General features: G+C 36.2%; 1 protein-coding gene across 1 annotated transcript; it reads right to left on the bottom strand.

Moving 5' to 3' along the window:
- Positions 1-7,125: 7,125 nt before the first annotated feature.
- Positions 7,126-26,702, bottom strand: LOC134653651 (uncharacterized). Its single transcript, XM_063509045.1, has 4 exons — positions 26,407-26,702; positions 26,183-26,302; positions 25,602-26,087; positions 7,126-7,136 (listed from the first exon to the last, which is right to left on the bottom strand). The coding sequence occupies exons 1-4, from the start codon at positions 26,540-26,542 to the stop codon at positions 7,126-7,128; spliced, it is 753 nt and encodes a 250-aa protein (XP_063365115.1). The 5' UTR covers positions 26,543-26,702.
- Between the last annotated feature and the right edge of the window lie 1,153 nt (positions 26,703-27,855).

Here is a 27,855-nt window from a genome sequence, read left to right as displayed (position 1 = left end):
GAGTTTTTGGTAATCGTTTTACACTTGTCAGCAGCAGAAGTTGCTAAGCGGGCCAGATGTTCAAAATTATCCTGACGCGACTTTATTGTTAAGAGAATAAGATTAAGATTAAGAGAGAGAGAATAAGATTAAGATTAAGAGAATAAGAGCATGTCAAGGTAATTTTGAACAGCTCGCCCGCTTAGCAACTTCTGCTGCTGACTGTAAACATTGAACTTGTGGACCATAGTTTTAGTACTGGACTATTATAGTTCGGTGGTTTTACGATACTTCCATTTCATTTCATTTTCATTGATTGCAGAACCATGGTTACGTTATGGTGTTAAAATTTATTAAGTGCATGAATGGTTACCCTGTCAGTGCATAGCAACATACTTAGTTGATATTCTAGAATTAATTACTAAAATAAATACATAGTTAAATATAAAATAGCTTTCAAGTAGAAACTAAGAATTCATTACAATTAAATTAAGATGAATAATACAATAATAAACAAGTCATTTAAATAGTAGTTCTAGTCACTACATAATTCCACCTGCATAGATCAAGAGCTTAAAAAGCGGGGACCTCCTTTAACTAGCGATCACGATCTCTGAAATAATTTACAGAAGGATTTCCAAGGCTTTACACAGACCAGCACATAATAATATTTCATACTGCTTAGCGGAGACGGAAGATCAAAATCCTATTAAGGGTTTACTTACAGAGGTGGTCGAAGCTTTGGGGTAATTACTATAACGATAAAACTCAGTTCATAAAAGTTACCTTAAATAGAAATATAAAGCATATGTGAGTACCAGCCGTGTAGTCTGTGGGGAAAGAGAAGAGTTGTGAAGTGTATGGGGTCCAATACATTCTCCGACTCTTCTTTTTCCGCACAGACTCTAAACCCTGTATTAAATCGACACCCCTGAAAACCTGGAAATCGACTACCGTGATGATAGTAGCAAAAAAGCACGGTCGCCATCTTGGATTCCAAATAACCATAATTTACGAAATCTGCACCCGTGAATAACTCGAAATTTAGTACTATGGCGACTATTGCAACAAAATTTCTGGTTTAAGTGAAACCGAATGAAAACCGATTAGTTAAAATCGGTAAACTATTTTTTTCAGTAGAAATATTGTTGGATATTATTTAAAAATTGTTGACCTTAAAGATTTTCGGTGAAGTAGATAATACGTCTGCGAATAAATTCAAAGCTGTGCGTAATGGTCCAAAAGCTTCTTTTAAGCAAAAAGACAAGGCCCGTGGCCAGCATCAACACTGGAACCTATCCAAGTATACAATATCGTTACAGTAGCAAACAAAAATATATAAAAGGAAGCCCCTTTTTCACCAGGCTTAAAAAAATCTACCTCAAAAAGGAGGTAATTAGACTTTAGATAGTTTTAATATCGATACTCCAAATATTCCCCCTTATCCAATCTTATATTTCTAGACTTACCTCAAAACGTCTATAATCCCTGAGCAAGAGAAATTTCAAAAATGGTCCCGACATTAACCATGACGGCTAGGAAATTTTAAAAGGAATTTGACGTTGTTCGATGCTAGACGAATAGTGTGTAACTACCAGGTTTTATTTTACTTGCTGTGTTAGTATAATTATTGAACGAGCAAACTTGAAGGTCTCCGTTTCAGTTTGGGCAAAAATGCTTGTGTGACCGGCTGCTCTCCCCCACTGAAAAAAATAATTAGCCGAATCAATGAGTCATACAAAAAATAACAGAACTTAAGTTGTAGATAGATAGATAGATAGATCTTTATTGTACAACCGTGTTACAGAGGTGTTAAATAGTAGTTACATGTGAGTTTCAACGGTAACCCAACTCGGGTATACAATGCACACTTAAAACTAACTTAAAACTAAAAAACACATAACTATTGTACACATACATAGCATGTATGAATTATTGATATTAATATAATTCAAAGAAATCCTTAAGATAATAGAATTCATTCTTTATAAGCCATTTTTTTAAACTACGCATAAACTCTATGTCATCTAACATTTTTAATTCGTCTGTGTAGTGTATAGAACTATACATGCTTATATACGTGTATTTCAATGCTATATAATCAATGATCTTATGAATAAAGAGTAGTCTTATTTAGAATCTGGTTGTGTCAATACACCTCCCGACATCCATCCTCATATGGCGATCCTGCCATCGCAGCGCTTTGCGCGCTGCCTATCGCGACGTCCGCGACCGTGACTACCGCGCGCGAAAGTGTTACATTTATTTATCAAGGACTAAATCTTTGGCTGTGAAAAACAAAATTAAAGACGGTGCTCGACATGGGACTCATTGCAAATATGAAATTATAAGTGTGGAACGAAGATGGGGTCTTCGCAAACAAAAGAAGAGGTCGTTATAGCCCAGAATGCTGCCGGGGGCTCCAGCAACAGCGCCGAGGTGGTTAAGAGTATAAATACCACAAATATTCTGCTCGTCGTGGTGGTATGCATCTTTGGTATCATATGCTTGGGTGCTGCATACTACTTTTATAGAAGATGCCACAAAAGGTGGATACGTGAGGAGATTCGCGGGCACGCATTGAGGAGCTCGATTTTTCGCCGGACGCCGAAATCGGAAAACGAGGTTTAACTACGTGCGTGTTTGAACTTTTGTAGCGGAATACGGACTATATACAGCTCAATGAACAAAAGCGTCGAAATAAAAAGTGCAGTGTAAAGTGTAGTGCGCGTTGTAACCGTCTGTGCCATGTGTAGCCGTCTGTACCTACTCACCGGACAATGAGTAAGATTAGAACTTAATTGGTTTATAATTAGCATATCACGTAGCAATAGCTTAAGGCGAATATATGTTTTAATTTTAATTATGAATTAGTATGGCAGATGAATTATTAGATTTAATTAAGCAGTTAACTGTTATAAGACAATATTTAATTAAAATCGGTCCTAAGAGAAGAGTAGGACAAATTGTTAAAAATAAGTTGATTGAAGCACAAGCTGTGCATGCTGATTATTCTACTTTTTTGGATAGTTTAGAAGAAATTGAGGAGAGCATAAAAAACGACGATCTTATAACTATAAAGAAATTTTGTAGCCAGTTTGATGCATTGTATGCAGAAATTTTAGAATTGTGTAGTGATACTAATATGTCCGAGATGGAGAAGTTTAACTTAAAAACGGCTTTGAGTTTATTACCAGTAATGAAAGATGATATTAATGAAATTCAGAATTTAATTGACGGTATTGAGTATTATCAATCACTTCTCGATAACGATTCAAAAATGAAACTGGTAACCTTCGTCTTAAAAAGTAGGCTTTCTCAGTCAGCTAAACTAAAGCTGCTACCAGAATATACTACCGTTGACGCTTTAATCACGGATATGAAAAATGAGCTTTTACCAAAAAAGTCAGTGCCATGTTTACAAAAACAACTTTTAAGTTTAAAACAAAACGAAATGTCTATCGATGACTATGGTAAACAATTAGCAGAAATGTTTGTCGATCTTACTTTGTCGCAGGCGGGTGATAATGCCGATAATTATAAGGTATTGCGACCCTTAAATGAACGCCAGGCTATTCAGAGCTTCGCTGATGGGCTGCGAAATCGCAGACTCAGCACTATAATCGCTGCGCGGAATTTTACCACCCTAAAAGATGCAGTTCAAGCTGCCATAGATTACGACCGGTCCACTCCAAGTACGTCTGAAGGGATTTTGACAATGGCACGTAATCATAATTATAATTCGAGATATTTCAGAGGCCCATCATCCTCATACTCTAGGGGACACCGTGGAAGGTCGTACTCAACACGCGGCCATCAACCGGCAAGGTACGGGTTCAGTAGCCGACAGCGAGGCACGGGACGTGGCTTCCAACCTGCGGCTGCCCGAGGAGCAACGAGGCCTTACCAGCAGAATAGAGGTAGGTCCCAATTCTATTCCAACAGAGCTAGGAACAATGGGATACGCAGTCAACAGCAAGTACATGTAATGACGGATAGTAACGTGTCGAATAGTAACGAGAATCAGTTTTTTCGTGACTGAAGAATATATTTTAATTAACAGCAATAAGAAACATAGTTATGTAGAATTATCTTTTGGTAACGGTATTTCGACTCAATATTTAATTGATACGGGTTCTACCATATGTGCTATAAAATATAAGTACATACATAATCAGAATATTCCAATCCATAACGATAATGTAGTAGTCAGCGGATTGGGCGGCAAAGTCCAACCTATCGGATATGTTTACTTAGACCTTAATTATGGAGATCATAGCCTTAATCAAAAGTTTTATGTTTTCAATTCTTTGCCATGTACGGCTGGCGGCATCTTAGGACATGACTTTTTCAGAAAGTACACGTCAACTATAGACTACTATGATAGCACTTTGACTTTAAGGAATGGCTTAGATTGTAAAATAATATTACCGCTATTTATAGAGGATAGCAACCGTTTGACGGTACCGGCTAGGTCGGAATCTATACGTTACATAAAGACGAATATGGAAGAGGAATGTGTGGTGTGCGCGAATGAGATTCAACCCGGATTGTTTATGGCTAGTGCATTAGTGAAACCTAATAATGGAAAGATACCTATTCGTTTGCTTAATACGACTGAAAATGATTTGACTATTAACAAATTAAACCCGACTATTCACAAAGCAAGTGATTACGATGTATGTATGTTTGGCGAAACGCATAAAAATGCGGAACGGGTTAAAAAGATGTTTTCTTATTTAAAGATTAGTCACTTAAATAGAGAGGAACAAATTTCTATTGAGAAATTGTGTGCAAAATACTGTGATATTTTTTATTTGCCAGGGGACAAATTAACGACAACGAACATTTATAAGCATAAAATTACTTTAAAACAGGATGTACAACCAGTGTACTCTAAACCGTATAGGCTGCCACATTCCCAACAAGGTGAAGTACAAAGACAGTTAGATAGTATGTTGGAACAAGGTATTATAGAGCCGTGCAGAAGCGAGTGGTCAAGCCCAATATTACTAGTGCCTAAAAAATCGGATAGCAGTGGAAACAAGAAATGGCGATTAGTAGTGGACTACCGTAAACTTAATGATTGTATTACAGATGATAAATTCCCGCTTCCCAATATTACAGAGATTTTAGATTCGTTATCCGGTAGTATTTACTTTACCCATTTAGACTTAAATCAGGGTTATTACAACGTCGAGTTAGAGCCAGACAGTAGAAAATATACAGCTTTCTGTGGGGGTAGATGGCAAATGACTCGCATGCCTCAAGGGTGTAAAACTAGTCCGAATTCATTTTCCAGGATGATGACCATGGCAATGGCTGGATTAACTTATCAAAAATGTTTTGTTTACCTAGATGATCTCATAATTTTCGGCCGTAATTTAAATGAACACAACAAAAATTTACAGGATGTTTTTGAAAGACTTAGAAGCGTAAATTTAAAATTGAATCCGGAAAAATGTGATTTTTTGCGAAAAGATATACTTTATTTAGGACATGTCGTATCAGGTAATGGAGTGTTGCCAGATCCAGCTAAAATTGAAATTATGAAGAATTATCCAGTTCCTAAAAGCACAGACGAGGTGAAACGTTTTGTAGCTTTCGCAAATTATTACCGAAAATTCATTCCAAATTTTGCCGAAAAATTTTATTACTTGAATTTGTTATGTAGAAAAAATATTAAGTTTCAATGGGATGATAACTGTCAAAAAGCATTCGAATGCCTCAAAGACTGCATGGTATCACCACCAGTTTTACAATATCCTGATTTTTCAGAGGAAAACGAATATATTATACAAACAGATGCTTCCAAATTTTCAATAGGTGCAATTATGTCTAATTCAAATGGATTACCCATAGCTTACGCAAGTAGGAGCTTAAATAAAGCAGAAATTCAATACCCTACAGTGGAAAAGGAATTGCTCGCCGTGGTTTGGGCAGTTAAACATTTTAGGCCATATCTGTACGGGCGTAAATTTAAAATATGTACCGATCATAAACCTCTCGTGTACTTATTCAATATGAAAGATCCCTCGAGTAGATTATTAAAATTTAGAATGGCATTAGAAGAGTACGATTACGTGGTTGAATATGTGAAAGGCAAGGACAACGTGGCTGCAGACGCATTGCCCCGGATACGCATTACGTCAGAGGAATTGAAAGAAATGAATGAACATGTAATTAACGTGATGACTAGAGCGCAGAAAAGAAGGATGGATGCGGTATCCCCGGTTGATATGGTTTCTACTGACGACAGGTCTGATCAACCAAGAGTTGTAGCAACACATAGCAAACCGAAGGATTCCGTAGAGTTGAGATTTCTAGATATAAAAAGTATAGATAGGTTAAAAAGAGAAAAACGAATTAATCACGAGAGTAAAACATTATGTTATAGCCAGGAAAGAAAGACAATTTATATTAAACAAGTATCTCAATCACAACTGACGCGAGCCGCTTTTGTGAGAGAACTTAGTGAGTTATGTAAGAAAATAAAAGTTGAAGACATATATTTCATTAAAAATAAATATAATAATATATTTGTCGAGAAATTAGTTAGCGAAATACAAAATATGGTGGATTGGTCCGGACCACAACTACATATATTAAATGAAGTAAAGCGAATATATGACAAAGACGATAAAAGAGTCATACTTAATGATTTTCACCTTTTACCCACGAGTGGCCACGCGGGTATAAGGAGAATGTATAACAATTTGAAAAAGTACTATTACTGGCCTGGCCTTGAAAACGATATTAAAGAATTCGTAAGTAAGTGTGAAAAGTGCCAGCGCCAAAAATATACGGTTCAGATAAAAGAACCTATGGTCGTGACGTCAACAGCGCACTCTGCGTTTGAAAAAATATTCTTAGATATAGTGGGCCCTCTAGATAAGGATAATTATAATCATTCATATATTCTAACTTTACAATGCGAACTATCCAAATACGTTTGTGCATATCCCCTTGTTTCTAAAACTTCTACAGAGGTTGCAAAATGTTTTGTAAACAATTTCATACTTCAACATGGCATACCAAACACCATAGCGACTGACAGAGGCACAGAATTTATCTCCACAACTATGAAAGAGGTATGTAAAATTTTAAATATCAATCAAATTAACTCTACCGCTTATCATCACCAATCTATTGGATCTCTGGAAAATTCACACAAACATTTAGGTGCATTTCTACGCATACAGACCGACAATCACCCCGAGGCTTGGAGTGAATGGCTTCCCTTTTGGAGTTTCGCTTATAATACGTCAGTGCACTCGGAAACGCAGTTCACCCCTTTCGAATTGGTCTACGGTAAGCAATGTAATTTACCAAATAACTTAGTCATATCCATAGACCCGCTTTATAACTATGATGATTATCCAAAAGAACTAAAGTATCGTTTACAAGTTACACAGAGAGAGGCACGTGACAACTTATATTCTAGTAAAGTACAGCGTAAATTCAGGTACGACTCCTATATAAATCCAGTTACTTATAAACCCAACGATCAAATTTTAATAAAAAACGAGACTGGTAATAAACTCCAAAGCTTATATTCAGGACCATATATTGTAGTAAAAGACATTCCACCCAATGTAAAAATAATTAAAAATGGTAAATATGATGTAATTCACAAAAACAGAACTAAGCCTTTCATACCATGATGCAATGTTAGCATACTGTCTATTTTTGTTTTACTGTGGTTGATGCATTAAATGTATTTGTAATTCGATCTGCATTGTCTGTATTATTGTAAACAAGAGTTGTAACTCTTAACATACTAATTAGTTTTAAGTAATGATAAGATCAGATAGGTAATTTCATTGTTAAAGCATGATAATTTCAACAAAAAAAAAAAAAAACTTGTACTTAATTTTTTTTTTTTCCCCTCCGTGGGAGATGTAGTGTATAGAACTATACATGCTTATATACGTGTATTTCAATGCTATATAATCAATGATCTTATGAATAAAGAGTAGTCTTATTTAGAATCTGGTTGTGTCAATACACCTCCCGACATCCATCCTCATATCTGGAAGCTGATTAAAGACGCGAATGGCAGTAATATATGTGCTTTTATCGTAAGTTTTATTATTGACTAGAGGCAGTTTTAAGTTATACCATAAAATGGGGTGAGTAGGTTTCGCGGGGACAGTTGGGTTATGAATGGGGAGAGAAGGTTTGAAAGGGGGGTGAGATGGTTTTTTAAGGCTACTGCCACAAAAACAATGCATTCCAATTTAAATTGGAGCTATAGTAATACTCATAATAAAAAAAAATCGATCCAACAATCTTCCAAAATCACCTTTGTATGAAAAGCCAACTCACCCCAAATACGAGGGACTACGGGGTGAGGTGGGTTTTCCTGTTTATCGTCAAAGTTATGAAATGGAACTACCCAAATTTAAAATAAAAACGAAAATACAAACTTCCGGAACACTTATTATATACACCATTCAGTTTGCATATGTAAAAATAAAATGTTATCGAGGTTTGAATGTCAGTTTTGCACCTACTCACCCCATTTTACAGTACTTATATTGAGAGCGAAGGTTGTCGCGGAGGGAAGCTAATGTTGTAAATTAATTCTTGTTGCTCTTAAGAAATTTACAGAGTTCGTATATATATATGCCAGTTAAGGTTAGAAAACCTTTGTCCCTGAAAACATTTTGCAGTGATTGTCTGTAGTTCATATGATAGATAGTTCTTATGCACCTCTTTTGCAAAATAAATGTTGACTGCACATCTACGGAATTACCCCAGTATATGACACCATACGTCAATAGAGAATATATGTTTGCGTAGTACGCCCTAATAACAACATCCTCAGAACACGTTTCGGATAATATAGATAATGCGTAACACTGACTAGAGATTTTGCTATTAATCTTCTCTATATGATATTTCCAGGTCAAGTGAGGATCTATTGTTAATCCTAAAAAACTTATGTTGTCTACTTCTTCTAACAAAGTGCCTGATTCCATTACATTCAAATTTGTTGGAGATTGTTTACAGTTCCTGAACTACATAAGTTTAGTTTTTGTTAAATTTACTTTTAAGTTTATTGATTTTAACCAACTCACGACTGTCTTTACAGTGTTACTAATATTTGTGCAAAAAGTATCGTCTATTGATTCACCAGAAAATAAGATTGTTGCGTCGTCGGCAAACATTACACATAATTCCTCAATAATATTTGGTAACTCATTGACATAGATAAGGAATAAAAGAAGCCCTAAAATACTGCCTTGAGGAACGCCCAGATTTACAGCTTTATATTCTGATTGTACTTTTTCAATAGTTTTTGAATCTGTATTATAACTATCGATAACAGTCGCTTGCTTCCTGTTGGTAAAGTAGCTCTCAAATAATTTTAAGGCATTTCCGCGGATACCTAAGTGTTCTAGCTGTGATAGTAAGATGGATGGGACTACGCAGTCGAACGCCCTGCTCATATCGAGGAAGAGGCTAACGCAAGGTTTTTTGTTATTAACTGCATCCCAAATATACTTGAATATTTTAAATATTGCCAGAGAAGTGGATTTACCTTGCTGAAATCCAAATTGGTTGCTGTTTATTAAGTTGTTTGCAGTGACAAAAAGTACAACTCGGCTATAGATTACTTTTTCAACAATTTTAGAAAAGGAAGGTAATAACGCAATCGGTCTGTAGTTACTAATTATATCTTTATTTCCTTTTTTATGCAATGGTAATATCAAAGATTTTTTCAAATCGTCCGGGAAGATTCCCGATTCTAAAATTATGTTTATTATATGAACAAGAAGTTCTGCGATGTATTCAAAACAAGCTTCTATAACTGGTAGCGGTATGTTATTGTGGCCTGAGCTAGTTTTGTTCTTTAACGAATTTACAATCTTTTTTAACTCGGGTATGCTAACTGGGAAAAGAAATATGCTGTGACAAAGTGATGGGGTTATTGGTTTCCAATTTAATGCTGTTGTGTCGCTGATGTTTTGATCTATTAAAAAATTATTAAATGCTCTCACTATTTCCAATGGATCTTGAGTAACTTGCCCATTCAGATCAATGCTATCAATCATAGGTTTTATGGTATTTGTATTGGATGTATACTTTTTAGTTATGTTCAGCGCCACTTGCGCCATCCACTAACCCGGGGTTAGACGGTTAAACCTGGAGTTACCTTGGTTACTAGTACAGTTTGACACTGGGTTAACGGTTTAACGGGTTAAGTCCGGATTAATGGGATGGTGCGAGTGGCGCTTAGTAAATGTATAAATTCGAATAGAATAAGCCAATTTTCGGGACTGACCTGGCATGTGACGTAGTTGACAGGTCCAGAGGCCTATGATAAATGGTGATTATAGTAATCCCGTACGCTCGTGTCCGACGTCTATTTATGCTGGACCACAGTGCTGTACAAATAGTTTTTAAAATCTCTAGCTTTAGGGCTCATTTAGACGGTGCGAGAACTCACATGCGAGTTCCATTACATTGCGTTATTTGATCGGTCGGCTGAATTGTTGTAACCGCACTGGTCCGCAATCTAAATAAAATCGAATGCGGGATCGCACGCCGTCTAAATGATCCCTTACGGAGCGAGCAGATGCGGCACGTTTCGATTTAAAGATCGTTGAGTAGGTATTGTATAATTATATTATGGTAACACTCAAGATTCGGTGTTGCGCGCTTTCAGGAAGCGTTCCGTTTTATTTAGGCTTGTCCCGTTTGGAATATGCTATTCCATTAAGTACGAGTAGCTGCGCAGGTATCGCGGACGCACTAAAGCTTTATTACTAAAGAATAAATAACAAAATCGTATGATAATTATATTTAGGTACCTATAATGTACATTGCAAACACAAATATGAGCTTCGAAATTTTAATATATGAGAGTTCAGAACACCAAAAGTAACTTTTTAAAGTACTCTACGAAATTGTATGGTCGTATGCGAAAAGTTTTTAACATCGAGTTAAATGTTGTTTTTGATATGAATTGTTTCGAAATGATATCACGAAATTTCCGTAGGATATGGTCGTTAGGGTAACATTCCATTTCTGACCGCAGCTGCACTACTGGTACTGAACGCGTCGCTGTTACTGTCAATTTCCATAGTAAAATAAATAGTAGTGCAGCTGCGGTTGGAAATGAACTGTCACCTTTAGGTTGCTTAAGATGCCCGATGGGCAAACTGTCCAGAAATAGGAGCAGGGAATGAGACATATGAGACAATGATTTTCACAATTCACGATATGCCTCAGAATTTGACGACCTGCCTGATTTTACGATCGGCCGCCGACATAAATATAACCATCAATAACGAATAAGCAAAATATAATATAGCAAAATAAGCAATATCGTTTCAATATATAGGTATGTTAGTTTAGCGATTCTACGAGCATACAGTCTCCACGGCGAAACACTACCCGCCAACGTGACGGACTTACCAACTGAAAGAGATATATTTTGGTGTTGGATTGCTAGTATCGAGTCAAATTTCGACATTTATGTCAAAAATCGTCGCGTTCACGTTTTAGTTTTTATCGCCATCATTTCTTTTATTTTTCATTTTGTTATTACTTCCATTTTGTTTTATTGTCATTGTTTATTACTCCTTTTTTTAATCTCTTTTAATGTTGTATATATACTTTCCGTGCTTCACTCGGTTACGGCCTCGACGGAAGACCAGCGTTGGCCCATCCAGGCTAACACCATGCTGAGTGGGGACCATTTCGTGGCTAAATTTATGTGTTATGTTATATAATGTTATACGTTGTAATGTTATGTGTAAGTTTGTTTATTGTTTCTCTTTTTATCTGTTTTTATAAGATTTAAAACCTTCGCGTTTTGAACACATATTAACTCACATTTATAGACGGGTCTAACGCGAAATGTATTCAATTACCTTTTTTTGTTAGACCCGTCTATAAATGTGACTTAAGTAATATCTGTTTTTTGCCATGAATAAACAATTGCTATTTCTATTTAGGTATATTTCTATTAAATTGTGTGCTGTATATGCAAGAAATATTGGGAGAGGGGTAAGGGAATATGTTTAGTGGGAAATGATAGTGTAATTAATCTATTCACGTGGTAAAAACTCTGCATATGAAATTGAGATTGTTGAGGTTGTTTTATTAAATCTATAAATGACTATTTCTGTTTAACATTATAATATTTAAAAGTTTCGCGTTTTGAACACATATACTCACATTTAACCTGTGTCGAAACGTCAGTAAATAAAGGTAATAAAATAAATTCACGATAGACCCGTCTATAAATGTGATAAAATTATAAAAACATGATGATATAAAATTAATTTAGTGTTACCATTTGAAAAAATAAGGAGGTATGTTACTATTAGAAAAGATAAACAGTATTTTGTTACAAATAGTATATATTTAGCTAAAATCCTTCAAACCTTCAAGAAAAGAGCGTACTCCCATCTATAGGCTGGCAATGCACTTACAACCCCTCTGGTGTTGCGGGTGTCCATGGGCGGCGGTAATCACTTATAATCAGGCGATCCGTTTGCTTGTTTGCCTCCTATATCATAAATAAAATCTTACTAACGATCCTGTTAAAAATCGGCACCGTTACACGCGTTTTTTACTTCCACGTAACTCGTGAGCGTCAAGGCGAATTTCTTATATGAAGTGTTTTCAGATAACATAATAAGCGGCATGGAAGGTTCGAGTACAGACTTTGGTTGAGGCATACGGGACGAGTTCGGGATTTTAAATGGAACTTATATTGATAGCTAATTGAACCGGAAATATATCCTGTTTGTGAACTTTTTCTGCTCTGCGGTACTGACCAGAATAAATTTTTGACTTCGAGAAACGGTCCATATGACTTCCGCAGCGTACTTACTACGTAGGCGAACAACACGCGAACGCGAAGCGATGCGATGCGGCGCGGGGTGAATCAATCCTTTGATACCTATAATAGAAGTGTCCTACGTGGGCGATCTCGTTACGAACGCGAACGCCTTGGGCCCGCCGCGCCGCGTCGCGTCGCGTTCTCGAGTTGTTCGCTTACGTAAGACGCAGCGTTACTCTTATCTGACACTGTCATGTCAATGAAAGTTATCTCTTCTCTAAAGAGCAAGTGCATGAACTGTAGGGGACAGCATAGGAGCCCCTGTTTATTGGCGCAAAGTGTAAATGTCAAGTTTTAGCTTCCAATACACAAGACAAGACTTACAAGATGGCAGAACCTAGATACAAGAAAACGCACGTGAACTGTAGAGGGTATAGGTACTTGCTTTGGCGTGAAGTGTCATTGTACAGTTTATGTTTCCGATTCAGGCTACAAGATGGCAGACCCCCCAACACACAGGGCCCCTATAAATATACCGCGCGCCGCATACATACATAGTACATACATACATACATACATTCTACATAGTAGAAAACAAAGTCGCTTCCCGCTGTCTATGTATGCTTAAATCTTTAAAACTTCGCAACGGATTTTGATGCGGTTTTTAGGGTTCCGTAGCCAAATGGCAAAAAACGGAACCCTTATAGATTCGTCATGTCTGTCTGTCTGTGGTTCCGTAGCCAAATGGCAAAAAACGGAACCCTTATAGATTCGTCATGTCTGTCTGTCTGTCTGTCTGTCTGTCCGTCCGCCCGTATGTCACAGCCACTTTTTTCCGAAACTATAAGACCTATACTGTTGAAACTTGGTAAGTAGATGTATTCTGTGAACCGCATTAAGATTTTCACACAAAAATAAAAAATAGAACATTTTTTTGGGGGTTCCCCATACTTAGAACTGAAACTAAAAAAATTTTTTTTCATAAAACCCATACGCGTGGAGTATCTATGGATAGGTCTTCAAAAATGATATTGAGGTTTCTAATATCATTTTTTTCTAAACTGAATAGTTTGCGCGAGAGACACTTCCAAAGTGGTAAAATGTGTGTGTGTCCCCCCCCCCCCCCCTGTAACTTCTAAAATAAGAGAATGATAAAACTAAAAAAAATATATGATGTACATTACCATGCAAACTTCCACCAAAAATTGGTTTGATTGAACGAGATCTAGTAAGTAGTTTTTTTTTAATACGTCATAAATCCCCTAAATACGGAACCCTTCATGGGCGAGTTCGACTCGCACTTGGCCGTTTTTTTAATAGATAGAGTGATTCGAGAGGAAAGGTTGTTTAATTTGTTAACCCGTGCGAAGCCGGGGCGGGTCGCTAGTTTCGTAATAATCACCAAATCACAAAACGGAAACTATATTAAAACCAACTGTCACAGTCTTTCTTTTCACCTGTCCCAAATGCGGCCATTACGGCCCAAGAGGGCCGTTCGTGCCCCAATCGGCCCGTCCCATTAACAGTTTGACAGTTTAAATGACAGTTGCGAACTCACCACTGCTATTATAAGTTAGAGAATTCACTCTGCCCATAAAAGACGTAAAATCCGTTGGATAACGCATTCAATTGCTAACTGTATTCACGCGCAAGAAGTTTCAAATTCAAACTGGTTTTTCAATGGTTGTTGTGTGGAGAGTAACTCGTTCCTACTACGTAGGTACCTAGTTTTAGAAACGTAGCGTAACGTAGCTTTTAAATCATTAGCTATTTTCGTCCTTCAATTGTGTATGGACTATTGTCTAACATTGGTTTTCGTCCACTTGACGGATTAGCAAATAATTATATTTAATTTCCAATTTGCTACTTGTGAAATATAATTATATTATGCAGATAGATATATTGTTGAGACATTGAGGATTGCAATAAATCCAAATTTGTGTAGCAATGTAAAATTCAAATTTTGACAAGTGGACGAAAACTAGAGCTGGACGAAAACTAGCACAATAACCCTATATAGTGTTGTGTTCCTGATTATGCATAAGGTTTCAAGTTTTTATAGGGTCAACAACGCGCGTGTACGCGATGCTGCTTAAGAACAGGCGAGCCGGACGCTTGTTTGCCACCATAATGGTATACAAACACCGGCCAAGTGCGAGTCAGACTCGCGTTCCAAGGGTTCCGTCCATTAAGTCCGACTCACGCTTGACTGCACATTTCTAATAGGTTTTCCTGTCATCTATAAGAACTATGTTGTGTATTTTTTTCAAAATTTTAGACCCAGTAGTTTGGGAGATAAAGGGGGAGAGGGGGAATGGTCGGGTCGGACAGACAGGCGCACGATTGGTCCTATAAGGGTTCCTGTTTTTATCATTTTGAGGTACGGATCCCTAAAAATACCTCCATATTATCCGCAATAAACTTCGATAACGTATACAATTTCAACATTCAATCTCAAAAACATATCCGACATTCGGGCGGATTTCCAATTCGTCCCTCGTGAATCCGACAAATGCGAGGGAGATGGTTCACTTATTCGTTTCTCAAAAGCTTGTAACTTAGTAATACAAGTTGGAAGTCCCTTTCTAACAAAAGCTGTCAAAAAGAGACATCCGCTTGTATTAAAAGTTACAAGGTACAAGCTTTTGAGAAAAGGGCCCCAGGTAGGTGATATTGTAAATAGTTGTTTTGATGCAAATTACAATTACCTACGTTCACTTCCTTTTCAGATGCGTGTTTTGAAAACATGTTTTTTAGGGTACCGTACTCAAAGGGAAAAAAGGGGTCCCTATTACTGAGACTCCATTGTCCGTCTGTCTGTCCGTCCATCTGTCTGTCTATCACCAGGCTGTGTCTCATGAACCGTGATAGCTATAGACAGTTGAAATTTTCACAGATTATGTATTTCTGTTGCCGCTGTAACAAAAAATACTAAAAAGTACGGAACCCTCGGTGGGCGAGTCCGACTCTGACTTGTCCGATTTTTTTTCTTAGTGACCTAAATTAGGAGGAAAGGGACGACCGCTCTTCATACAAACGCAGTCCCGATTTTCCTCCGTGGATATTGATGTTATGGAAAAAAAATTTACACGAATGTGTATTTACTCTGGCTCCGAGCAAAATAAACTATATTTTTCTTACCCCACATAACCTTAACCTATCATACACTATAATGGCTCCTATACATGATGGCCCAGCGCTGGACCAGCAAGATGGCCATGCGATGGTTATGGCTCCTCTAGACGATGGCCCAGCACTGGACTAGCGCGATGGCCATGCGATGGATGAGAGCACGCACTGTGGAATGGGCCACCTTTGATGTGCGGCCGAAAAACCGACACCGTGGCCATCCCATCGCCACCTAGCCGTGCCATAAGCCATCCGACACCACTACCCTCTTTACACGCTGACCCATTTTAGTGGGCCAGTATGATGGGCCATCGTGTAGAGGAGCCATAAGATGTCGAGTCAACTCAAGTTTCAGCTACATATGCCTTCCTTCCCCTTAGTACAAATTACAAACAGGAATATAAAGCCAGCTTGCCCCAAATCGTTTCACGTGCCCTTTTCCTCTTTAGATAAAGTCTTCGGATTACCGAATCGCAATAACAACGAATGCGATCAAAGCCTGAAATAAAATCCCTCCATAGAATAATATTGAACAATTCGCTATCTCAGGTTACCAACATACTATATATTAAGTTAGAAATATGAGGCTACGTCTTTTGGGAGCAAAGTATATGTTTCGCATAAAAAGTATGTTTGTTTTTGCTTGCTGAGAGTAACAATGATGTAAATATTGTAGAGAATTTGAAAGTCTTACAAAAAATTGTGTAAGTAAGTATTTTGTGTATTAGGTGTACCTGAGCGTAGTTGGATTTTTATAGTTCTTCGAATCGTAGGAAGAGCATTTAACCACATGTTACCACGTGTTACCACAATTTATGAAGATAGATTGAGGTAATTTAACTAGCAAACTTAAAACATAATTTATGTAATGTTCATTACAAAACGAAGAAACTACTCTGAATGCAATCAGTCGATTCGCGCTTATGGGATGAACATCTGGGGAAATACTTCTGACCGATACACAAACCTCCGTATACAAAAACGAGGTGGTTTTAAATTACAATATTTGTATTTTATAGTCAAAGCTACCTTCTGGTAGTAGTCGGGTAAAATAGGAAGCACAGTGAGGCCCATAAGGCCCATTTAATATCGTTCGGAGCAACACTGATCCTCCAGCCATAAATAATAAGTGCGAGATTGATGGGCCCTGACGAACTTATGAAGACAAATACTCCCTGCTGAGTACATTAATCAGCTTTCGAGGAAACAAGTTGTAAGAAAAAGACGGACATTATAGTACCAATATTATTGCATTTGTGCATTAAAAAAAATCTGGATTAAATACTAGTTTACAATCTTTAGCAACAAGCACTTTCGACTCGTCATATAGCAAATTAATTGAAGACAATATTACGCTATTTCGCGTATAATGCTTGTAATTACTTCTTTTTTTTAATCCATAACTATACTATACCTCGGTTTGCATGACATAAGTAGTCTTATAATTTATTCTTCCTTGGGTATATGAGCAGCGTAGATGTTTAGCGTATGACAGCAATGATATAACCAAAGAGTAAAGTAAGTATAATTGGATGTAAAAGGACCCCCCCTGTACCCTTTTATCTCCAAAGCCAATAAAGAAATAAAAGCCACAATATTACCAAATAACATAGCTCAAAGGAAAGTTATTTACGCAAAGATGCTCAGAATATTCCTAAAAGGCGAATACTTACCGAAATAGTCTAAGAATAACATGTATACTGAATATTCTATCGTGACCTTCAATGAGCCTCTATTCAGACCGGCTCGCGGCTGAAATTATTTTAGACTTCCGCAAAATTCCGTTTTCGTATTGTTTTAAAACTACATACTAGTACTTACTTGCGTAGGTACCGCGCAGGTACGACTATAACAATACGAGTAGTAATAGTACCCAAGTTAAACAAGAAAAGTTCTATTTATAATGACTGAAGTAAAGTTAAGGTCTTCGTTTCAGCTTTTAAGGTCCAATTGGGGCAGTTCCAAGCATTCTACGAATTGTGTCAAATTCTTGTTTTTTTTTGCAAGTGTATGGTCCTTTAATGTGGACGTCCACATGGCCGCATCGGACGCATCGCACGCAACGGATATTAGTATTCTTTGTATAGAAAGTCACGCATGTCATGTGGACGTCTACCTTAAGCCAAATCTCAAAGAACAAAACTAGAGACAGGTAAAACCTACGCTGGCCAAATTTAAAATTACAATTACCTACTTATTTTTCCAATGACTGGTTATGCGTCTTATGTTATGCGATGCGTCTCAGGTAGTGCATAGCTCTGTAGGTACAGTCAGCAGCAGAAGTTGCTATGCGGGCGAAGTGTTCAAAATTACCTTGACGCGCTCTTATTCTCTTAACAATAAAGTCGCGTTAAGCTCATTTTGAACACCTGGCCCGCTTAGCAAGTTCTGCTGCTGACTGTACTTTGTAAGTAGGTATAAGGTAAAACTCTATCGAGGAACCGATTTAGTTTTTCTTTAGTGCTTGCTATCGTCGGTTAGACACACGATATCCATCATTTATCATTTTAGTTGTGGGCGTTGCTTCGTGGAAAATATGACCTTTTTATATTGCACTGCGAGCTTATTATCATTGTATTTTACCTAAAGAAAACATTTAAATATTCCACCTACTTAACTGTCTTGTTTTTACACTTTTAGTTTCAAAAGTTAATATAAGAAGGTGAGTGTTTGTTTAAAATTATTCGTAGAATCTATCGTTTATGGGAGGCATATTTAAGGACGCCATCTATAGAGCTTTTTGGGAACGTTATGGTAATGTTTGCATCTGGTTTGCATGGTCGCAAATGATTCATGATTTTATTGTGCTTTTATTTTAGTTTTGCGCTTATAAAAGCTGTCCAGAAAGTTCATTATTATTAGGTACGTTTCAAAGTTATACTTAAATAGCAGCAAAGCAAAATAGTGTACCTACATACGCGAAATGTAAAAATAACATCTATAAAGTGTCTTTCAATAGGACTTGCTAACTTTGTAAATAAAAGTTACTAGTAAATTGACATTCAGTGTCAATTTTAGTATGGCGGTTTGGCCGGTTTGTTTACATAAGTAGTTAGCAAATTCTATTGAATGACACTTTATCAATCGCGATTCTCGCAGCGGTCAATATTTTTACTAGCCTTTGCTACTATCGATTTTATAATCTATTTTTTATTACGACACAAGCAGGACACAAGACATACTGACCTAAATTGCGAATCTACAAAATCATTATTTTACATAAGAAAATAAGTAGGTACTAGAACGTGAGTAAATAAGTAAGTACCTATCTTATGGTACGCATAAACATAGACATAGACATAGAAAATTTTTATTTAACACCACATTGAAAAATGTTTACAGGAAATGCTACAAAACAAAAAAAAACAAAAATCAAAATTATTACAAAAAACTGACCCGAGGAGGATTTGAACCCCCGACCACCTCTACTGACAATAAGCTGGGATGCTCTAACCGCTGAGCTACCGGGTCGACGTGAGTATGGCCGAATATTTGCTATGCTTTTATTTGTTCAAGGTTAACACAGCGATCTTCCGCTTGCTCGGTTCGATCGATTTTTGCCTCCGAAAACCGCCATAGGTAGGTACAGCAAATTTCATCGAAATCGTAAGAGCCGTTTCCGAGATTCCCGAAATATATTAATATAACTAATGAATCTAACTAACTAACGGGTTTGACAAATAGTTACGTCATGTAATTATGTTAATATTTGTAAGCATTTTTATTATATTAAATATGTCCTTAATATAATATATACTATATACCTATTACCTACATATATACACCTACAAGAATTGCTCGTTTAAAGTTATAATATATAGTTTTAATTGTTGTTTCCTACCCACCTATCTCTTAAATTCCTTAACATTTTTTTATTTGATCGTAAAATTGTAAACTCCATACAATTAATAACCTCAAAAGATTGAGATGACAGCTGTCACCGTACCCAAGCCATATGAAAAATACTATGTATAACTCTCCCTGTGTAACTATTGCGCCACTTTTATAACGAAAAAACAAGAAATCCTATCTAAATCTAGCACAAATCCGCGCATCAAAGGTAACGTTTGCACACGTTATTGCTAACAAAAAGCTATGCTAGCTAGTTGGGGGACACAGATATATATCTGTAATCTAAGTAGACCACGCAAACGTTGCGACCTTGCGTGCCAACGTTATTTTCGCGACGATACACGAATAGGTAGTCAATTATTTACCTTGCCATTTTATTTCTTGCTATGTTCTTATTTGCTCGAATAAACACCCGCGAATGAACTTATCTGATGATTTTTGTCTGAAACACAAATTGCAGGATATAAGTTCCTAAGCAAACAAAGAATTCAAAATGCTTTGCACAAGCTTGAAATTTAATGATATTTACTATGAAGCAATAATAAGGACGCTCCTACAGGATAAATATTAAATGGGTTTTGAATACTGAGCAAGGGTGCTAGAAAACCCAGTAGGATATATATCATTATCAAACTAAAGAAACAAGCATTCGTACATTCTCAATACGTGAGGCCAATCCGAACACTTGACATTAGAATGATATCTAAATGATGTAATTTACCATTCGCATATGCATTTCGCTCGTAGGTACATGTATTGTCGTGAGTGAGACGCACGGGCGAATGAGAACAAAATTACTTCAGTGAGTTTGATAGGTAGGTACTTATCAATAATCATTATTTGAAAATTTGAGCACCGCGCTCGCTAGGGTAGCTTTTTCGCTTTCTAGCTTTTTTGCTGATTGCAGTTCTATTCAGATATATGTCTCGAGGGAAAGAGGGCGGAAAGGCCGGGCCGGCAATAACATAATTTCCAATTGGGCTATTGTTCACTCGCCCTCCGCACCGAAATTAATATTGCTTCCGTCTCTCACATATGACGCGGAGTTTGTATGAGTTTCGTCTTTTTAACCGACTTCCAAATCTAAAAGGAGGAGGTTATCAATTCAGTTGTATGTTTTTTTTTTTTTTGTTTTTTTTTTTTTTTTTTTTTTTATGTTTGTTACTCCATATCTCCGTCATTACTGGACCGATTTTGAAAATTATTTTTTTGATTGTATGTATATGCATACAGATTGGTCCCGTTTTTGTCAAAACCCAGTTCTGATGATGGGATCCATGAGGAATCGAGGGAACTCCTCAAATCTTAAAGGCACACATACAGTGTGTGTCTTTAATAACGACACTAATTTTAAGGGCTGAAAGTACAAGTCCTAATGAACTGAAATTGGCATATTTAATTAAAAAATAGAAAACAACAAAATTTCATACTAATTAATTGGGCACGCAATGTATCAGTAATAAATTAATCCTAACAATTGACATGTGATTTCCTTGAAATTTCGCTCTTAGTGACATCCTGACACTTATGACAATTACCTACATCCTACATGGCGCTGACACTTTTGATTGACAAGACCGCCAAAAATCATGACAAGTGACCTTGTTCGTAAGAAAAGGACTTAACAGCTCTGCTATCGTGAAACACTACGAAGTTTCTCCTCTCTTTCTCACTCACAAAAGTTGCTCGAGGAGAAATTTCGTAATTGTGTCTTGGTCAAAGTTAGATTAAAAATAAAAATAAATTTAAAAGTTTTTTTATTTAAAAAAGTAAAAATTAATGAAAACATTTAATTTACATGAAGTAAATTTACATTTACAAAAATAAACTCAATCTCTGCGATTCACTCGTCGAAGATAACGATGTTCGATGTGACGTCCTTGCATTTCGATGCAAGTGTTGCATCGGCGTATGAGAGACTGATGTACGCTTTCAAAATGAGTGTTCTGCTGAAGTTTTTGAAACGCGTCGGTTATTCTGTTCCGAAGATCTTCAACAGATATTTGTGGTTTTGAATACACTTCGTTTTTTATGGCCCCCCATAAAAAAAAATCTAACATCCAGGGACCGGAACCGGTTACCTTAACCGGGGTTTTTCTTAGGGTTATTTTAGAAGTGGTTATAAAAACCCCTACCATAACGGTAACCGTCTGATAAGGTAACACTTTGATTCGGTAACCGTATCAGATCGAGTTAACCCCTGTTACCGGTAACCGAAATAAAAACCCAGTCTATTCTGTTACCTCATAATAAGGTTTTGAACAAGTTCAAACGATTGTAATCTTTACGCAGACTTAAATTCAACTTATTATTGAATAACCGTGGTTGGCATGGGCGGTCTATGAAGCCTCCAGCACAAACAAGTTTTTTTGCCGGTAACTTCGCTTATTGTCAATTCAAACAATATTGTACTTTGAGTCCTTAAGCTAAAATTGAAAACATAAGTGAGCGACAGCTGCAGCGCGGCCATTCCTTTGTTTATCTTTATACCTGTGTGTTCCTATTGTTTTTGTTAATTTCGGAGCAGTTCTAGTTTAGAAATTTTTAGAAAAGGGGTTGCAAGTAAACAACATCATATCCTAGTAATATCTGCTATTATTTCGTTATATTTTATGCTACTTAGATTATTTTTATTTTCGGGTTCACACTTGGTACCTACAGATTAAAGACTGATTTAAAGAAAAATTTTCACCTAACTAGTAATTTTACTGGTACCTAGTTAAGTATAATTTATCTTAAGTAATTAAAAAAAAAACACTTTGTGATAAAGATACATGCGTTAGCGGATTGTGGTAGATATTTTACCATTGTTAACAAATGACATATGTACTAGTTATTATGAGCTTATTTTATAATAAGCAATTAAAGTCTATTTTTTTATTCGGTAGACTAAAATGACATTTCATAGTATGAAATGAAATGACACATGATGTTCATACTATGAAATGTCATTTTAGTCTACTGAATAAAAAATAGACTTAAGTTTAAAATGTTTTCAGATGCGGTGAGTTGTATGAGCTAAAAGTCGTAATTTACCTTGTACCGCTTAATGCAGCGATCAGAAAATATATATCTATAGCAGTTATAAACTTATTTTAATACTACAAATCTTTCATTAATACCAGAATTCATTATACATATTCATTGGGTATCTATAACATTGGTAGGTGAATTCGTTTTGATTAAATTAAATAGATACATACATACTTAGTAAGCAGTGTTGGGCATTCAAGAATAAAATCATTATTTAAATAAGAATTCCTAAGAATAAAATCATGTTGATTTTATTCCCGTCAAAATTATTCAAATAATTTTGATCGGAAATAATTCGTATGTGAAAAAATTGAATAAGAATAATCTCATTCTTAATCAAATACATATAATCATGATTTTATATTCTAAATAATATTCCTGGATTAAACATGTAGTCTGGGTGCCGTATAGGCGTTACGTATAGATAGAAGTAAATTAGACAAGAAACTACTATGTTTCTTGACTAATTTATACCTGATTTTATGCAATAAAATCTTACAAATTTAATTTACTGCCGCATAGTCTTGGTATTGGACGATACCCGTATTTATTTTAATGTGATAACTAAATCATCAGGTACAATTCAGCTGCTCTGAACGGATGGTGGATAGCGAAACTCTTCAATGGCTCACTGTGCCTAAATTAATGTAATAAATAAAAAACCGGCCAAGTGCGAGTCTGACTCGCGCAGGAAGGGTTCCGCACCATTACGCAAAAACCAGCAAATAAATCACGTTTGTTGTATGGGAGCCCCACTTAGATATTTATTATATGCTGTTTTTAGTATTTGTTGTAATAGCAGCAACAGAAATTAATTATTTGTGAAAATTTCAACTGCCTAGCTATCACGGTTCATGAGATACAGCCTGGTGACAGACAGACGGACAGAGGAGTCTTAGTAATAGGGTCCCGTTTATACCCTTTGGGTACGGAACCCTAAAAAAGATGTTTTTAAAGGTAGGATAAGGAATGGCTCGATACGGTGTATTCCTATTTCTCCCCGCCGGGCACAGATGGGAATAGGCGCTTCATTTGAATCATTCCCATATGTCCCCGCCTCATGTATCGCGGCAATCACGTTGGGCAGGAACAAATGGGGAAAATACTCATGATTTTTTTCTGTTTTCGAATTATGTTTATAGTTCGTTTTTTTTTAACATTAGAAAGAACTTGAAAGAAGGTAAGCGATTTTGACATGTCTTTTAATTGAAAAACACTTTTTAAAAACCATAACTAGAGTTTGACCAGCGAGTGGCTGCACAAAAAAAAAGCGGCAAATTCAAAAAATCTTTAACTGGTAACACGAAGCATAGTGCAAAAAAAGTAATTTGATACTTGGTAATTCATACGTAATTAATTTTTGTTTTGATTAGTGACTGACTGAAGTCTGCCACGTAGCAGACTGTAAATTTAATACAGTAAACAGACTGAGGATATCGTTGCAATGCAATTATAACCCCTGGCTTCTAATTTAGCCCACTTAAAAATTAAAAATATGATTGAATAGTTATCATTATTATCAGAGATACTAAAAAACGAAGGAACGAATTGTTAGTAGACTAATCAGTCAATCATTACAAAAATATGTAGTAAACATAAATATCTTTACTTCAACTGTACAAAAAGTAAGTTATTATATTATCCTAAGATTCCTAAGTTATAGAAAATGATACTTTGTTGTTACAAATAAATTTCAGGACTGACCATTAAACGGCACCCTTTAAATCTCATTTCTTTGGTCGTTGAAGTCAACAACCAAGGCATATGTCATAATATTGAACTTGGTTCTCATATGACATTTATATTTTTGATAGGATTAAAATTACTTTATTTGTGTTTTATTTTGAAGTTTTGAACTCGGGTTAATTACAGGCGATTATTTATTAAGCATAAATATTTCCCTTGTGCTATTAAAGTAAACCTTCACAAGGGAAATATTTATGCTTCCCGTTGTACTTATAAAGTTAGTAATAATAAAAAGTCACATATTGTATAATGGAGCTGAACTGAAGGTAGGTGAAAGAAAACACAATTTAGTTTCAATCTACTTTTAATATTGTTAGTTTATAAAGAAGGTGCCTATTTATTTAAGAATCATAATCGAAATCGGATTCAAGAAATTCAATTCCTGACAGAGAACTATCACTGTCATTGTCACTTTCCCGAACTTCTATTATGAATGGAGCTAGTTCAGTGTCTGTAATGTTGTCCTTAGACTTGTATTTTCGTTCCACATTTATTACATGGTCTGTACTTTTTTTCCAATCTTCCGGGGTAATCATTGCAAAACATTCTCGGATCAAGTTTTCCGTATCTGAACCCGGTAGCCCCACATTTCTGCTGGCTATTTTTCGCTTTGTGAGGCTCCATATCAACTCAATAGCGTTTAGATCGCAATGGTATGGAGGCAATTTAAGGACCTCATGCCCATGCTGCTTCAATAACTCCTCTGCTGCATATATGGGACCAATTTTATTTTCCTCAACGAGGCACATCAATTCCTCCTTTTTGAAACACTCTTCATATGGGATATTATTTTCCCTTAGCCATTTTTGAATATCAGCCTTTAAGCTGTGCATGGTTGGAGGCTTATTTATTTGTGTTACATGGTAACTGGCATTGTCCATAACAATTACACTGGGCTCAGTCAAATTTGGGATTAACATTTCTCGTAGCCACTTTAAAAAATTAGAACTGTTCATGTCATCATGATAGTCAGCTGCTTTGGATTTTGTGCTAAAAACAAGCAAAGCATTGGGCACAAATCCTTGCTCTGATCCAGCATGCACTATAATATGCCGCTTACCCGAGGAAATTTTTTCAACTAAACCGGAAGTTGAAGGCCCTTGCCATGACTTCTTCGGTCTGTAATTTTGATGGACATATGTCTCATCAAGATACACAATATTTTTTCCTTCTTCCCGTTTTTTATGTATAGCTCTAAGAAACCTTTGCCTCCACCCAGATATTTCAAACTTTTCCATGAGGATGGAGCGCTCTTCTTTATTTTTTTTAAACTCAAATCCGTTCTCGTGTAGTATTTTCCTCAGTGTTTCACAACATCCTGAGAATCCTATAGATTCTTTCAAATCCGCATGTAAGGCTCTTAGAGTAGGTACCTGCTTTTTGACGCAATAAAACTCATTAATTTTATTACGGATGGCTGACACATCAAAATTGTCTAAATTTGACACAGTTGGTGGCCGGGGTCGTTTTTTCCCTGGCGTATTCCATTGGCCTTGGTTAATAGAACCCTCTTTTTTAATTGTGCGTAGTGTACGAATGCTTGCACCTGAAAAAAAAACAGTTTTAACAATAGGAATTTTAACAAAAGAACACTAAAATATTAATAAACCTAGATGTGAAAATATAGATTATTTATATTACCTGTCATAGTAGACACTTTCTCTAAATAACTTGATTCTGATGCGTTATTATCAATAACATTCTTCAGTTCGCTTGCTAGCTTTTGAATAGTTTCTCTAACATTTTCGTCATCTACGCCCGCTGTAATATAAATAAATCATAAGTTTAGTAATACAAACAAATGTTCCTATCTCGTAAATTAAATTTGGTACAAGAAGCATCAACATTGTTTGATAATGACTTACCGGTCGCCTGAATGATTTCGTCCAATATTCGCTTCTTTTCTAGTAATCTCTCATTTTCGTCGTGTCGAACTTGATTATAGTTACAGATTATCTTAAATAACATGCTCCTCACACTGCTTCTAATCGGTTTAGCCATTATAATACGATATAAACTATAAACTTCCGTAACGAATGAACTAACATGAGAATTTGAGAATCTAGGTTATGTGTAAACTCGTTTGACAATATTTTTGACACTTTTGACAGCTAAAATTATTGCCATATATAGAATTCTCTAAAAACGCTTGTGCAGCGACTCGCTGGTCACACATATGTTTGCAAATAAAAACTCACATCAATCAATCTTTGGGTAATATGGCTCCATCGATACTGTCGATGATTTCGCCAACGTCAAAGTGGATCCCACGTGGGATCGAATTATTATTATTTTGATTATTTCTAATAAAATTCAGCCAGTGTACGGTATAAAAGTATAAAATTATGGCCTCTAGGGCTCTAGCCAGCCACGGTTAGAGGTAGAAATACCAAAATAAATGCTCTAGAGCACGACGTTGTTCGGTAAGTAGTTGGGTTCTCAGTTCTTGTAAGGCGATAGCTGGACTTTACAAGAACCCGCGTGGGCTACCCGGCGTTGACGCCAGAATGGTGGTTAAACGCGTTTCATGATTATTTTTTCATTATCTGCACACTTCCACATTAGTTTACTGCATAATACGCTATCAATATTACACTTTAAACAATATTAATAAGCAAAAACAAAGAAATGAATCACGAGGCGATGTTACCAAAATGGCGGTCGACGAATAACCTCTCAAAAACTCACATAAATGTGACACAAATATCAATATTGTTTGGTAACAGAAGCTGTCAACATTTTGACAGTTGTTTGACACTTTTGACAGATAAAATTGTTGCCATATGAAGAATTCTGTAAAAATGCTTGTGCAGCGACTCGCTGGTCAGACTCTATTACTTATGAAAGCAAAAGACTATAAAAGATCGTATTAGATTCATAATTGTTACATATTTACCGTAACTTATTTTTAAAATGTGCTTTTCAATTAAAAAAGAGACATCAAGATTGTTTACCTTATTTCTAATGCTAAAAAAAATGAACTATAGTATGTGGTTTCAGTATCCGAGTTACTACCAAGACTTATGGTGTTTTTAAAAGCTCTTCTGATATTTAAAATTTGCATTTATTATTTAGACGGAAATTAACAGGTATTAATATCGTTTGACACAACGCTTGCCGCACGTGTTTAGCAAATGCTGACAAAGAATTCACCACGCCACGACTTAATCCTATTGTTATTGCCAATGAGTAATAAATGACGGTCTCAAGTGGAAACACGCCTGCAACTTTCTGCAAATCTATTTAATTATAGTGATAAGCGTAGGACTCTTTTCTTACCTGCAGTAATTTACTATCTCATTCACTTTCCGTAG

This window comes from Cydia amplana, chromosome 13 (genome assembly GCF_948474715.1).
Source record: "Cydia amplana chromosome 13, ilCydAmpl1.1, whole genome shotgun sequence".
Classification (NCBI taxonomy): domain Eukaryota; kingdom Metazoa; phylum Arthropoda; class Insecta; order Lepidoptera; family Tortricidae; genus Cydia; species Cydia amplana.
The sequence above is the reverse complement of the archived record's forward strand: the minus strand, read 5'-3'. Positions and strand labels throughout refer to the sequence as shown.

What these genes read in the sequence shown, in the direction of transcription:
- LOC134653651 (XM_063509045.1), bottom strand. Translation starts at nt 26,542, where the DNA reads ATGGCTAAACCGATTAGAAGCAGTGTGAGGAGCATGTTATTTAAGATA. An exon ending in CGAAATCATTCAGGCGACCG is followed by an intron (nt 26,303 to 26,406) that starts GTAAGTCATTAT and finishes TTTATATTACAG; the next exon opens with CGGGCGTAGATGACGAAAAT. An exon ending in GAAAGTGTCTACTATGACAG is followed by an intron (nt 26,088 to 26,182) that starts GTAATATAAATA and finishes TTTTTTTTTCAG; the next exon opens with GTGCAAGCATTCGTACACTA.